This window comes from Scleropages formosus, chromosome 22, assembly GCF_900964775.1.
Source record: "Scleropages formosus chromosome 22, fSclFor1.1, whole genome shotgun sequence".
Lineage (NCBI taxonomy): Eukaryota > Metazoa > Chordata > Actinopteri > Osteoglossiformes > Osteoglossidae > Scleropages > Scleropages formosus.
In genome coordinates this window covers 11,599,975-11,615,321 of record NC_041827.1, presented here as the reverse complement: position 1 = coordinate 11,615,321, position 15,347 = coordinate 11,599,975, and the positions used below count along the sequence as shown (strand labels likewise).

Genomic DNA, 15,347 nt, shown 5'->3' with positions numbered 1-15,347 from the left:
CCGCTGATTAAAATCTTCACATCTCTAGTGGAACTCATAAATATTAATTAACTGATGAATTATAAAACTATTTTATGTTGAATAAGTTATGGAAGCACCGACACTATATAGAGATAGCGATTTTGTGAGCGCGGCACAAGTGACCTCAACAAACTGTATTCAACACTTTCCACTGGAATCTTCACGTTACCATGTAAACAAAAATGCTGCTGATAAGGACAGATTCCCCCCCCCCCCCCGCCATTTCACTCAAGTCCTCATTTCCTATATGCCTGGAAAGTGGGACTCACATAATGCAGAGATTTTAAAAAAAAAAAAAAAAAAGCCAGAAAGAAAACCTGTTATTACTGCTTCTTGCCTGAACTGGTAAGCACCACTGTTGAACCACACTCTTTTGCAACAGTTTATACACCCACCATGAACCCAGTTCCATGAAGATGAAACGCCAAGTAAACACATGAATCATTAAAAAGCAGAAAAAAAAGCTTTTCTCTAAGGAACATGCTTCTTGAGTTGATTCCCGAAATGCTTTTATTCGATTTCAGTATTACTGGTGAAAAGGTTGGGGGGGGGGGCCTCTTTCATCAGAGCACTTCTATAATACAGAAACCCAGTGATACGAGGGGGGGGATTAAAAAAAACAGCGCGGAGCCAGAGAACAGGCAGAAGGGAAAAGTCGAGCCCTACTAAGACCACAAAGTTCACTGTGTCATGTTTGATTCGCCTCAAAAGCGCTGTATGAAAGACCGAACGCTGATGCTTTCGGGCTACAGCGCGGACCAATGCAAACAAGCCCCCTGTTCCACAAGGGAACATTCGACGGTCCTGTCAGTAGTGATTAATACGGTGGACCTCTCTAAGGGTCCCAACCCCCCCACTGACAACAGGAGCAGATACAACTCCCCCAGCAGAGAGGGCTTGTTTATATATGAATTTTTTTAATGCTCACCACATTCCTTTTAGCACTTGCTTTAGGTGAATGTTCCCCTTCACAAATGCACACTCTGGATACCCAAAACAAACCTTATGTTAGCCTGGTAGTTCATAGGCCACCGTTGAGCACCACTGCACTTCTGAAGCACCCAGCATCCCTTAGACAATTCCCAGCCATGGGATCTTCCTCCCAAAGCAGTTATGTTATAGCTGTGCCAAGAGAATCCCAGTTCCTTTTGTCCAGCCAAAGGAAATAAGAATGTTGAATACCAGGCACACAGAACAGATCATTACAATGACTTACCCATTTATTTTTTTTTATTAGAGCAATGTAGGGTAAGGACCTTACTCAAGTGTACTAGAGAAAGAGGTGGAACTCAAACCTGGGTCCACTGAGTACAAAGCCAGTAGCCCTAACCACAATGCTGCCTCCTGTTCCTGCTACATACATTACTTCTAGGTTATCATGGCAGGTGTATTTTTTCAACATTGCATTTTTCATTATGATCAGCTTTACTATGTTATAGGAAGTTTGATTCAACTACACATTCATACAAATGGTTACTGATGAGGCATGTCAGCAAAAGCTAGTGCTACTATTTAGCACCAAACTTTACAGCTATGAAGACAGCCTCCTGAAAACAAGCCAACCACCAAGGAACACACCAGATCTACATGTGAGCCACCTGAGATGATGCACTGGAGCATCAGAACTCTTAAAAGGCACTTCAAGGCAACAAAACAAGTCTCTTACCCAGTTCACTAGGATGTGCCCCACATGCTCTGTGGAACCATCCGGTTTCCGGGCCTCTCGTAGTCGACTCAGTAGGTCTGGAAAGGGAGGTTTTTCCAATGAGACACACAGCATAAATGGCTGCCAAAACTCAACCACAAGCAGCACATTACCCTCTGTGTGCTTCACAGTCCAACAAAGAGGACAGCATGCATAACATTATAGGTAAATGTGCACTTTACATATTGCTGTGTCTTTCAAACCATGTAGCCTTCAAAACCTCCTTGCGTGTGTTTACATGTGCATGAGTGTACATGGTTCAAGGCTGCAGGTTTTAATTATTACCTTCATGCAATGGGATGAGAGAGTCCAGTGTGCCAAAGATCTGGTTGAGTTCCTGCTCCGACATGATTGATAGCTTCAGCATGGGGTCATGGTAGGCCTGCCGGGGGACGAAACTACTGAGATCGCCTCAAAACTGTAGTTAACACATCATGTTGCAAATACTTTCACAAATCCCCTGGAATGCTTGACACACACTACTTCCATCAGGGAGCTTTAGTCAACAAAAGTCCGGGGAAAAGAGTCACAACCCTCTGAAGTGACAAAGTCACAATTCCACATGCCCACTCTAATTTTATACACCCATTAAAAAAAAAAAAAAAAAAAAACACACACACACCACACATGCACGCGCACACACACTTGACAGATTGTTTGCTTTTGGGGCAACATGGAACATCTGACCTGTTTAATAGGTTTTCATAAATGAGCCAATACGGATTGTTTATACAGAAGAGCCAAGATTAAAACAGACCACTTCAGTTTCTTTCTGGCCAATATTAAACTCAGCTAGTAAAACTAAAAAAGGCAACGAAGTGCAACTAAAACAGTGTCAGCAGATGTAGTATTTTCTCTCAGAACACAACCCAACAGACAATACAAACTAAACATTTAATGTGTTTTTTTTCTCCAGCTCAGCAGCTAATTTAAAGGCCAGTAAGACTGCTATGGATCACATAAAACCTCATGGGGGTAATTCTGCTAAGCACTGCCTTATGTTGACACTGCTTGGCCCCACACTTCCCCATGCCCCTCATCACCTGTGTATAGCTGCCAAACCACTGGAGAAAACCAGGGCCAGGATTTTCATGCAATTAACATTTGTCTTCTCACGCAGCACGTAAAGCAAAAGTGGTACTGATTTGAAAAGCAGGCTTCACCTTCTTTGCCAACTTCAGGTCCTCGATTAGGTCCTGTTCCCCTTGAGAAAGCTCGAAGATGGCCTGCGGGAAAGACACAGCCGGTAAAGGTAGGCTCTTTATTCCTTACTACCTGAGGAGATCAACTCCACCCCTCTGTATGGACCAGATTTTGGAACTTTGAAAGTTTGTCTCAAAAAATTCCAGAACTTCTCTTCTCCAATACTAAAATCAATTTTTAATTTATCAGACATGTAAGTGATCTAAACTGGAATGCAACACTGAAAATATCACCATGATCACCCTGACTTATTACTGCTCACTATTTCAATAAGTTTTAATCTAAGACCAAACAATCTGTAGAAGAAGCCCTTTACAAAAAAGAAGCTTACTCATCTGAAACAAACTGTGGCAGATGTGTGTCCAAATGCAGAACCCTTTGACCTCTACAAACTCAGTAATTCCCTGTAAACAGCTGGGCTACGTTGTCTACACTGTATCCCCGGACACTTTGAAGTCAGCCCTGGGAGGAAACTTAACTTCAGCAAGGGGGAGGAAGGATGTTTCAAACAGGCCGCACTCATTTTTTTTTTTTTACTGCACAGTGACAACATATACATTTATCTACTTCACTCCTGGCTACCCCCTGGGCTTGGGACAACACGCCAAGTCTCCCAGCAAAGAGAGAACTTTAATGTGTCGGAAGCCCTCTCGCCGCCGTCTTCTTTGCTTCTCTCAAGTCAACAACGGTTCTTCCATCAACATTTACATTGTGCAGCTGGTCTGCAAACCACTGGATTGCCATCTATGTCACAGGCTGGGCTTTGAGACAATGCAGTTCATATATCCTGGGTTGAGTAAAGCAAGTACTGCTACATTTATACACTGGCCACCAAACATAACAGAAACTGCATTAAGTTTCTGGCTTTATTCCTCCTCTCAAAATTTTCACTGTAAGTCTATCATATACTATATGTCATATCAGCTGCCTCTTCAGTAACAAACAGCAATATGTGCAGCACGGGATTGCCTGCATATTAGGTAGTGTCCCAGTATGGCAATCTCCACCATCCTGCAAATGTAAATAAAACATGAAAGTGAGGGGAGCAATAGGCTCCTACCTCCTGCCGTTTGATCTCCTTGGAGGACAGCATGTGGCCCAAGCGTACATCGAAGGTCTCGCTCCACAGCTTGCTGTCGCGGCGCTTGGCAACAGCAGGAGGTGCAGGCCGGCTCCATGGCCTAGGTGGCAGAATATCAGTGCGGCTTTCACTGCGGAAACTGATGGAGCGCTGCAGGAGATGTGGAGAGAGGACAGCTGTGAAATGGAACATGTGAAGCTCAAAGCTTTGCTTGTGCCATGTGACAATGATAGGAGGTGCTGGGGCTAGGCCAGAATTAAAGACACCAAATGGTACTTCACCAGTTTTTTCTCAGTCAAAATTGCTCATACTTGGCAGACACTCCGTACAGTTAAAATGACCTTGGAAAAAAACAATTTGCGGACAACCTCAAGAAACTACGATAATGCATTTCCAACCCTTTTTGATCATTTGAAATGAACTGGATATACAAAAGAGAGCAAGACTCAAATTAACAGACTGTCCAGAAGTTTTGTTGTCTTAACTTTGACAACTACAGACAATGAAAAAGACAAGAACTGGAACAGAGAGAACTTGGGAAAACACATTTAGCTGTACGTAGAGGCAGGGTGGTCTGAGATAAAACATGGAGACAGACACAGTCATAGGTTAACAGCAGTGGGGAGAAACAAAGGGCTGCAAACAGGAGGCATCGTCTATGCCTCAACATGTGAAACTAAAGCAACCAGAGGACACTGGAGTGAATCAGATTGTTGCTCCCTACACAGTGGACAGAACTAGTAGAGAAGCCAGGTGTCAAAAATCAGTGAGACTTCATCTCTAATAGAACCCCATGACTCAGACAAATTAATATTTAATGTGACAACTACAATCAGACTCCTCAATACTCATGGACTGGACTGACACTAGAACTACTGTCCTGTTCTAGCAATTGTAATGTCTAGCACTGTTTGCACAAGTCTTGGACACGTGCACTTTATATAGTCTGTATCGGTATTCTGTTTTATGTAGCACCACAGCTCTGGAGGAATGTTGTTTCATTTCACTGTACTGTACTGCAGCTGTATATGGTTGAAATGACAATAAAGCTTTTCTTGACTTCACTACAATGTACTGATGCATGTATAGTCGAGAGCAGTGGATGGCCATTGGTGTACTGGTTAAGACACTGGTGATATGACCAAACTCAAATCTAAGTCATATCACTGACTTCCTGTGTCTGCAGAGTACCCTTTATATGCATCTGTTTTTAAAAATACAACTTCTGTAAATCAGAATTAAGTCAATAAGTAACTGGCTGAGTGAGTCAGAGGAACAATGCTAACAAGCACAAAGAGTGATATACCAGATAAATTTATCACTGAACTCAGATAACAGGGAATAATTTAATTTACTTAAAGGGACAAAAATCAATTTGTAAGTTACATGAACATGTACTCCACTTCTGTCACATTAATACACCACGGTAAAACTCCTTTGAAAATTCAGTGACAGTGGAACACATTAACTATTCAGCTGAGAAGCATACATAAAGAAAAGCAGACATATCCAGCAACATTAATCAACCATTTGAAAGGCAGAAACAAAAAGTAAACTTAGTACCTGCAGTGTCTGTCCAATGCGTTTCAGTGGTGCCGACTTCACAGGAGGGATCAGGTTGGCCAATGATGTGACTCGCGAAAGGGGCTTTGCCCGCTTGTTGCTGGGCTCCTAGAGGAGAGAAGGGAAAGGAGGAAGGAGAGAGGGGGGAGGGAAAAACTTTAAGCATAAAGAAACACTATGCACAATACTTATACTGGGACAGTATAACTGTTCCACCTGGGTCTTGATCTCATCAGGACCTTTGTACCAGAGCAGAAAACATTGAGCAAGGAAACATGAACACTGTCCTCAAAGCTTACATTGCCACACATGGCAGACGTGAAAGCTCTACCACCCCTTAAACCTAAAGGGCATTTTTCTTTCTTGTTTTCAACATTACCTGAGTGCACACCACCCTTCACATAATGTTAGAAACGTGTTGAGCTAAGGGGTTGACAGCTGGGTATGCAGGAGTCTTCACACCACCTACACCTCTCTCTCGCTTCCTCTCGTAGCTGTCTCCAGCTTTGTCTCTCTGTGGGCGACTTTGCGGGTAGCCTCCGGATGACATCACTGCAGCTGCTTCTCTATATCAGTGCTGTGATAGAGCAAGCCTCTTTCAACGTGTCCATATTTTGGTCTCCCACAAGTGAAAAAAACCCTACACATCAGCAAAACTAAGACAAGTTCCTAAGAAATGCTTCCATTATAGCATTTAAAGGAAAGGTGCCTAAATATGACTGTTGCAGCCCATGATCGAATCAGGTTTTCTGGTATAATGTAACTGATGTAATGATTGCTTATTAGTGTACCTTTCTCAGGACATTAGAAAGCATTCTTTCCTATTTAGAGAACAACTCAGTGGCCTAGAACTTGGTGGCAAAATAAATGTCTCGTTGTACAGAGTCCTGATCTAGTCCTGTGCAAGTAACCACATCAAAACTGTTAGGATACATAACTGGTTTCCAGCTGACTTAAAAACCTCAAGCTTACCTGTTAAGCTCTACAATGAGTGGCACTTCAAGCTCTACATTGGGTCCTTCAAGCTCGCATACACTGCACAGGAGATAGATTTCTCCTAAGACAAGCATTTAAACACTGAACTTCCCTCCTGAAGAATATTTGGGATCCTCCAACTCTGCACCTTAATACCCAGGTTGAAAACCTACCTCAATTTAGAACCGATTTCAAATCATTTTTGTTCCTTTATTCTCTCTTATTTGTTCCAGCACTATTTTCTCACCCTGCACCCTATACATCTTCTTCCTATAAATTGCTTTGAGAAGCTTTTTTTTTTTTTAAAGGTGCTACATAAAATTACTACTAAAATCAAAAAATATTGTTTTCTGTCTTATCTGGTAAAATAAACTGGCACACCTATTGTGTTTGATTAGAAAAATTAAGCTAGTCTGATTTCACAATCCAAAAATATTCCTCAGTGTATCAGCGACACTGCAGGGAGTCCTGAGAAGTGTAACTTCCCAACAGATGCCGAAAGACATTGGTCTCATGCGGAACATTCTTATTCAGTGCAAAAGACAGATTGCCTGCAACACTGCAAAGTCTCCATCTCTTTTAAATGGGTCATTACAGCTCACTGCATTATTTTGTGCATAAGTACAGTTTCACCCCTAACACCCTACATCAGTCTCAACCTAGTGCTAACACAAACAATCCCCCACACAGACAAAAACATGGAAGGACACAGGCACATATGCATGGAAGGATAGGCACACACAAACAAAACCAAGGCCTTCTGCAGCTCAATATGTCCTGCTTTGGACAAAAACATGCCTCCAAGCCTGCTCTCACAAATTAGCACTCAATCAATGCCCATGCGTGTCAACATTTTTAATCATCACACTGTATGCTGGTCTTGTGGAATTTACTCAGAACATTACTGCTGAATTTAAAAACCATCTGATTTGTTCTATACATTACCAATAAGAACAAAAAAAAATCAAATCTTAGTGAGGGAATATGTTATTTGTTAGGCTATAACAACATCAACAGACAAGTGTATTGTCTGGGAACAACAAAAAAAACTCAAAGGTGTCAAATTAAGTTCAGATCACCAATTGCTCAGTCAATTTTCTTTGGGAAGGCTAACCTATCAACAAGAGCTTAATTATTAATTCAATAAAGGTGTTCAATTTCAGAGGGTAGCGTTAAAATCTCATCCTGCCTAAAAGTGTATGTACCATGCAGTCAATGACCAGCATATATTCAACTAGCCAGGTGAAGGATTCAGATAATTAAGGGTTTGCATTTATGAATGTAGTGATCTATCCTTTGTATCTGATTGTTACAGCATCTTTAATGCAACTGAAGAAATTACCTTGCTGAGAAGAGTGCTCTATAAAAATTAACCGAACGGACTTAAATTCTTGCTACAGTTAGCTTATCAGATAGCCAATGAGCTACCAATTCTGTCCCCCTCTAATTTTTCAGGATAAGTTTGCCGATACTTAAATAACCAGAACCCAGAGAAGCTTTATTATGTACATTAGCATCAGTTACATCCAATGTCACTGTGGAACAGTTAAAGCTCCCTCATTACCTGGTGGCACAACCTTTGCAGTAATTGCAACCAGTGCTTCAAGTAACTAGTAATTAGCTTGTTACATCATAGTGTAGGAATTCTTGCTTATCCCTGCATGCAGAACTGCTTCAAATAAGTAATATTTTTAGAATTTCCTAGTCTGCACTTTTTCAAGTTCTGCCACAGCATTTCTGCAAGGTGTGGTCATGAATTTGACTTAGCTAGTTCAAAACTTCCATCTATTCATTGAGTTGCATGTTGTGACCATTGTCTCACTGCATAATCCCACCACATTTGAGATGACAATATACTCTTCCGAAACAATTCTCCGATAAAGCAGAGTTTACACTTCCTTAATTGGTGGCAGGTCATAGATGCTCTGAGGGAGTAATGCTTCCTCAACTCATGACACAACCACTACACTTAGCATCTGAAGCATTCAATTACATCCATACCCAAGAACACCAATTGGGCCTAAAAGTTTGACTCGTATATGAGAGTATTCCTTTACAATAATCCGCTCCATTCTAACAAATATGAGATGAGCATTTGTCTTGAGTGAAAAATCTGTTATTCTCTGTTGCCATTCCATTTTTATCCAGTGCTTTTTTGACAATGGAGTTTAAATCCTGACTATAGTGAAGGTGAGAGACCGACCCCTTAAAATTGTTCTGGGATTCCTTGAGACTACCTGGATGGTTCAACAACTTCTTGAGATAGCAACTTCAAAAGACTCAGTACTTTCCCCAAATATGTTCCATTTCAAGCTTCCTCTATGTCTGGTTTCAGTAGGGGAAAGGGTCAGAATCAGCCGTTCTACCAAGAATTGAGTTTCAGCCTGCTGCTGCTCCAACATCCCACAAACACCCAGGTGAACAAGTCTAATGTGTTACTGTGTGCACAGTGCATGGTGGTCTGACGTCCTTGTTCATAATGTAAAGTGAAAATTAACTGTGGTTTTCTCTCTCCACTAAGAAAAAAAGATTAACTGCGATGTTTACTGATATTTAAAACCCTTTATCGGGTGCTTTTTATATGCATTTTTCCTACAAATTCTTAATCTTGAAAAACTAACATTTAGTCCATCAATGCTACTTATGAAAATTAAATGAAAGAATAACCTTTCTGCACAACTGCACGGAAACAAACCAACTGGTGTACTAACTTCACAAATTGAGCCAAGTCAAAGACAAGTGAACAGTCAATGTTCAAATAATTTAAAATTGCCACTATGAATACCTGTATGGTCAGCCTATGCTTGGCAGACCAGGGTATCACTCTCCTCCTCAGCAGAAAGCATAGTGGTTAGAGTGGCTGGCTGTGGACTTGGAGGTTCCAGGCTTTAATCCCACGTCCTTAAGCAAGCTACTTATCCCACATTGAAATAACCTCAAATGATCTTAGATACTACTGACAAATGACAAGTTTTATGACTGTGAAACAGCAGCACTAAGTCTCTGACTATCAATGGTTGGTGCCCCAGATCTTCAGCAGTTTGACCTGTTCCCAAGCAAGCGCCATCAGTGAGCTTTTATTTCTTCCCAGAAACACATCTGAAGAGCATGATGTATCTGTACATTTTGTGTGATTAGATTATCAGTCAATGACTTTTTAAATGTATAACAAGAAACAAACCAGTCAAATGTTTTATTATAGTATTCACGCTGCTGGCCCTAAATGTCCCTTTAACTGATTTTGAACTGGGGCCCTTCCATTTCACTCCTAAACAGCAAATTTTGATTGTTTAATATTTGTGAAAGGGACACCATTCAGGCTCAGGCATACTTAAAATATGCCTGGATCACATGAACCTCTAGTGGTAAAAAAGCTCCAGAAATTCCCAAGTGCATAACTATGTATGTTAGTTAACACATGTTTATTAACTGTATATCTGGTAGATGTATAATAAGCAATGAAAAAGAGCAGAGAAAACTGAACAGCAAAAACCTGGCCATCGAAGAGGCGGTTATTCCCAGCACTCTTCCCAAAACTCCAGTTTTTCAACATGTTTCATTGAGCAAAGAATTTTGATTTTGTCAATACTTAACACGTTTACGTGACCTTTGTCTGACAGAGTATAGGAACACAGGTCAACCAAATAGTGTACATTATCAAGCACGAACAGGAAAAAGCCACTGACTCATTGGGGGGGAGCACAATTTTTGTCCGTGGCACCTCAACATCATCTGGAAGTCAGGACTCCTGATGTCATTATCAAACAATTCTACCGTAGGAAGACGGCCGAGAAAATCCCAAAACAGAGCTTGCATAACTTGCAGAGGCCAGGCCACCCATGGTTAATGTGCGATTAACCCAAGTGAGTCACCACCGTTCACCACTGAATACTGTCAACCAGCTGAAACGCCATTCAGTGTCTCTCCAATGTTAAGACACAGATGTCTCTGCTGCAGGGCAAATCAATTCATGGTCCTGGATGACAGACCACAATGTTTTGTTCCAACCAAGCAAGGAAACATCTGAAGACACTCACTTCACTGAGCCCATGTAACACCTTTGCTGCACTCTGAGTAATGGGCTGGCTGGATGAGATCCCATCGTAATATACTAATCCTCCATTGTTACAGCCAAGCTAAGTCTCTCACTCATAATAATTTTAATGTGTTACAGAAGCAAACAATTGTGCTCTATATAAAGATAGTGAAGCTGCGTAGAGAATATTCAGGAAAATTTGTTGCCTATCGGTTTTAGCACACAAGTCAGAGGCCAACTGAGCTCCTGCAGGAATGAAACTGCTTAAACAAAGGGAACAGTTCTTAGTGTGTGGTTCTAAAAGACAGACTGATAAACACAAAAGACAGGATCAACACAGGAAATGTAACTTTTGCTGAAGAACAAGTTTGAGTTGGCAGTGGCTAGTATCCGTGATTGTCTAGAAGTGGGACAAAGTTTGCAATATTTTTACAAGTTTTAAACGGTGTCAATCTTTACTGCTAGTTGTCATCATCACTTATGCTTTACTGTCCAACGGTTTCATATCTTGACAGTGTATTCCAGCGTGCTCCGAGTTGCTAAGGTTACGCATGAGTCAAATACTGCCGGCACTACAAATAATACCATCTGAGTGAATGAGAAAAGCAGGAATCATCAATGCCTAAATCTATTCTTAGCCAAGTTAGAATCAGTATAGAAAGTTCTGCATTTCTCTGCCCTGGAGGTGTATGACTATTCTCTGCAAATCCCAAGACATAACATATTTGGCTGTAACCCTGACCTGCCAGTGCATACAAGACAACTTAAGACTGTCAAGGTTTGGCTGAGATAATCACAGCAACAGAATCCATTAGAAAGGCTTGTTTTTTGGAATGTTAATATGGTATTAACTAGAACATTCTGTACTTGTGTCATTTACATCTTTGCAATGGGTTTGCAGGATAAGCAACCAAATGCAGCAGGGTTGTTTTTTTCCTCTACGGAACCAGTCTGAGCAGCTGGCCTGCAGCCACGTGATCACTGAGGACCTTCCAAGAGCATAGCCTGGAATACCTGACAATCCCCTGTCCTCAGACAGTAAGCACCCCTGATCAGCTCTGGCTCAGGGTATCACTTCTGTCTCACCCAACAATAAATCGTCTGGGAATTTCTGACCTTGCTTGTATTGCTTTCTGGGGCACATCAGTCAAACTGAGCTGGACCTCCTCAAAAACAGACTGGATATTTGAACTATCCTAGGTGAAGCACTTAACCGAAGCTCAAAACTCCACGAGAAAACTGAGCCGGGAGGAGACGGAAACCTCCAGCAATCTTAAAACTTTAGAGCACATAATGAACATACAAACGCAATATTTAGGGTTTTTTTTTTTTTTAAACAAAGCACAAAACTTTTTGTCCTTAACATATGATATGCCTTACATAAGAAGCAGTGTTCTAAACACCCAGCAAAAAGAGCAGTCTCGCTGCAAAACTTAAAAGGATTTAATGTGATCCTCACATGGCCAAACAGGCATGGATCTGCTATGACCTGCTCCTCTGCCCAGCCCACTCTCTGCAATCTCTGCCATAAAATTAGGGACACATAACTGACTAAAAGCAAACACAATACGTGTGTGTGTGTGTGTGTGTGTGAGTTGAAGGGATGTGTCTCCCTTCCCTTACCTCACATCATGTGTGCCTGCAAAAACCTATCCACTGCACTGATGATCAAACTCTTGAAAGAGTCATATTTGAAAGCCTCTTCTTTATCCCATTGTTTTTCCTGCCTTTCACTTCAGTGTCAACAGTATCACCTTCCCTGCTCGTCCTCCTCGCCAACACATGCTTTGTGTTTTGCTCTGGTTTCTGTTACCATCTTCTCTCCCCGCAGGTCCGCAATGCTGGCCCTCCAAAAACGGTCGGACAGCCAGCGTTCAGAGCTGGCGAGCCGCTCTTTGTCCTCTCCGCATCGCTCTCCGCATCGCTTTACACGCCAGAGGCGCCTGCACACCTGAACGGGGCTCTTCGCTTCTCAAACAATTACTTAAGTTTCAGTCCAGGAACAGCACTCCAGAACAGTGTATCCAATGCAGTCTATCAATATATATTTAGTCAAAACAGATTTAAGTCCATTCCAAAACACAGCAGACACAAGCTACAACAAGAATACACATGATTTTGGAGCTGCTGAGGCAGCTGGTTCTTTTCGTTAATTTACAACGTCTATATAAGTTATAACATTCACGGGGGGAGGGGGGGGAATATACGGGTGTAAAATGCAGTTAAAAAAAAGCAACTTAATTGATACTGTTTTATAATTCACGAGGACAAAAAGGGGAGGCTTTTATTAAAATTTAAAAGATTTAAAATTTCATTGGCTTCCTGCTATATATGAAAGAATTTGCTGGGTTTCGAAGCGAAGCGCGTGCGTCTCTCGAACGGAACCGCCGCCACGGATGTTACGCGTTTCGAGGCTGAAGTTTGCGAATTAAAACAAAAAATAAAATTGGTTCAGAAGACCGGGAGGGGGGTCACATTCACTCTGGTAGGACTCTCCACGGCGGGAGTCAATTCGAGCAACGAGCATTTTTTACAAGAACTTCCAAACGCCAAGTCCAAGTAACTCTGACTGAAGTAAGTAACACAGAATTTATTTATTTTACCCCCTTCAGTGCAGAAACGGCTAACGTCGCAAAGTGGATTATCCAAAGTGTAAGTCACGCTGGACAAAAGGTGCCAAAAAAAAGTCTGCAACAGAGTACAACATCATCGGCGGTGATAACGCTCGCTCACCTCCGGCTCTTTCCCCGGGGTGCTCCGGCTCGTCCGCGAATCCAGGGCGCAGTTGGCCCGTTTCACCACCAGGTAGAGCGGGTGGTGGTGGTGGTGGTAGTCCTTGGCCACCATGCTCGCGCTTCCCGCGGCTACGGCCGAAGCAACGGCAGCGGGGTGGTCGAAAGAAAGCCGCGCGGCCGCGGTGCCCGCCAGCGCTGCGAATCACAGCGAGCCCAACAGAGCGCCTACCAGCGTCGCCAGCACCAGCCAGTCCGTGAACGCCGGCTCGCGTCGCTCGAGCCGCGCTGCGGAGGCGGAGTCTGCCGAGCTGAGGACCCTCCCCCTGCGGAGCGCGAGGAGCGCCGTCACGGGGACGCGCGGAGGCGAGATGCGAGCCACGCACCGTTCGAAGTGAATTTCCGTTTCCGAAGGAACGTTCGATAACGTTCCGCCGCAAAGTTCAGTTCCTGCGAACGCGAGCAGCGTCACTATTTCTGTCAGTGGGTTACAGTTTAAGAAAGCTTACAGACAGCTGATACCGGTATCAATAATACCGCAATTAAGTCATTATATTGTTATTTCTTCCCTTTACTTAGCTAACACCATGGTACCTTTGAGATAAATGAACCTACTACAGTCACTGTTACTCATTTGCACAACAACGATACCAGCCACGTACCTTCACCTTGATCAAGGAAACGAAGGACCGTCATCACTCTGCAGCGTTATCTTATACTTAATAAATATTTAACCTTGAAACTAATGGTAGAAAGAAACTAACTGCACTTAAGTGACTTAAGTATCACGCGTCTGCATCTAAGTCTCTCTTTCTGCTAATCTAATGTAATGCACACACTGATTTGATTGAAAATTGTACGTCGCTTTGGAGAAAAAAAGCGTCTGCTAAATGTAAATAAGTCAGTGCAGTACAAAGTATTCACTCAGTACAACCGGCCAGCAGTAATATGAATGAAAAATTACAATGTCCAGCAACTTCAAGGAGTGTGACTTTGAAACATATACACAGGAGAAACGCACAATATGCAGCAACTTGTTTGCGCTGACACAACAATTCCGTTCATGATGCACCGCTGTCATTGCTAATAGCCCACAGCAAACACGTCGTCGGTTTACTGCTAGAGTAAAATATTACATGGAAAGGTTGGGAAACTTCACATTAATATATAGTTGCATCAGGAAAACAATTTCATGGCAAAGAAAGCCCAAGTGGCTTGTGGCACCAGAGGGAAGGTGGTGGTGGTGTGCTGCGGACTGCGCACCGATTGAAGCTGCTTTAAATCATGTATGAACTTTGACATCACAGGTTTCAAGCTACATTCATTGTGACTGACTGTCAGGAGGGGAAGTATCCTCCTGTCAGCCCTAGCTGCGTAGTGTCGTTTTAGTGCCTGAGACACTTGAGAGCGTTTAAAAAGGACCTCTCAGTTCTTCGGCGTGCGCTGGGGTTAGGGGGCCTTTTCATACCCGACCCACAGCCTACAAAGCGTCGAGTGTTCTTAAAGCAGAGGATTATGGGATGCCATTTGGGCCGACTCGGGTGTTTCTTTGTACGAACGCTCGGATATTAACAGAAAAAAAGGTGACACTCCCTGTGCGCGCGGCTCCTGTTTTAGACTTCAGGAAACTGGTCCCCGTTTTCACGGGCTTTGTTCTAGGAGCACGAGCAGTTCCTGCTATTGTATCCCTGTCGGACCGGGGAAGTGCGGTGGTGGTGGGGAGGGCGGGGATGTAGGCCTCATACTTTAGCTTCGTTTTGGCAATAAACAAGAAAGCACTGGTTCTCCCGTTCGCAGAGGTGTCCTGCGAACCAAACTAATCCTTTATAAAGGCCCGAGGCTTTCCCTCATACCAACAAAAAGACCAAGAGACGGAAATTAACTTACCGCAAAAACCGTTACTTTTCACTGGCCCCTGGATCATTCCCAGAACAAATCTGCTTCCACGCTAAACTTTACGAGCCTCCTGTTCGGTAGTAAACATTTTTCGGTCATGGGTATTTGCCACCCCAAAAGCTAAAACATATCCTC

General features: G+C 42.8%; 1 protein-coding gene across 5 annotated transcripts in view; it reads right to left on the bottom strand.

The window, feature by feature from the left end:
- Positions 1–15,347, bottom strand: part of arhgef3 (Rho guanine nucleotide exchange factor (GEF) 3) — a 66,849-nt gene that overhangs the window by 7,743 nt on the left and 43,759 nt on the right. For 4 of the 5 annotated variants that reach the window (XM_018725846.2, XM_018725847.2, XM_018725845.2 and 1 more), the window contains 5 exons: positions 5,574–5,681; positions 3,990–4,160; positions 2,890–2,952; positions 2,012–2,108; positions 1,688–1,764 (listed from right to left, as the gene is read on the bottom strand). In XM_018725846.2, the coding sequence (XP_018581362.1) occupies positions 1,688–1,764; positions 2,012–2,108; positions 2,890–2,952; positions 3,990–4,160; positions 5,574–5,681 (516 nt within the window). Of the gene's footprint in view, positions 1–1,687; positions 1,765–2,011; positions 2,109–2,889; positions 2,953–3,989; positions 4,161–5,573; positions 5,682–13,317; positions 13,673–15,347 lie in introns of those variants that run through there. The other variant, XM_018725848.2, reaches the window with a different exon arrangement.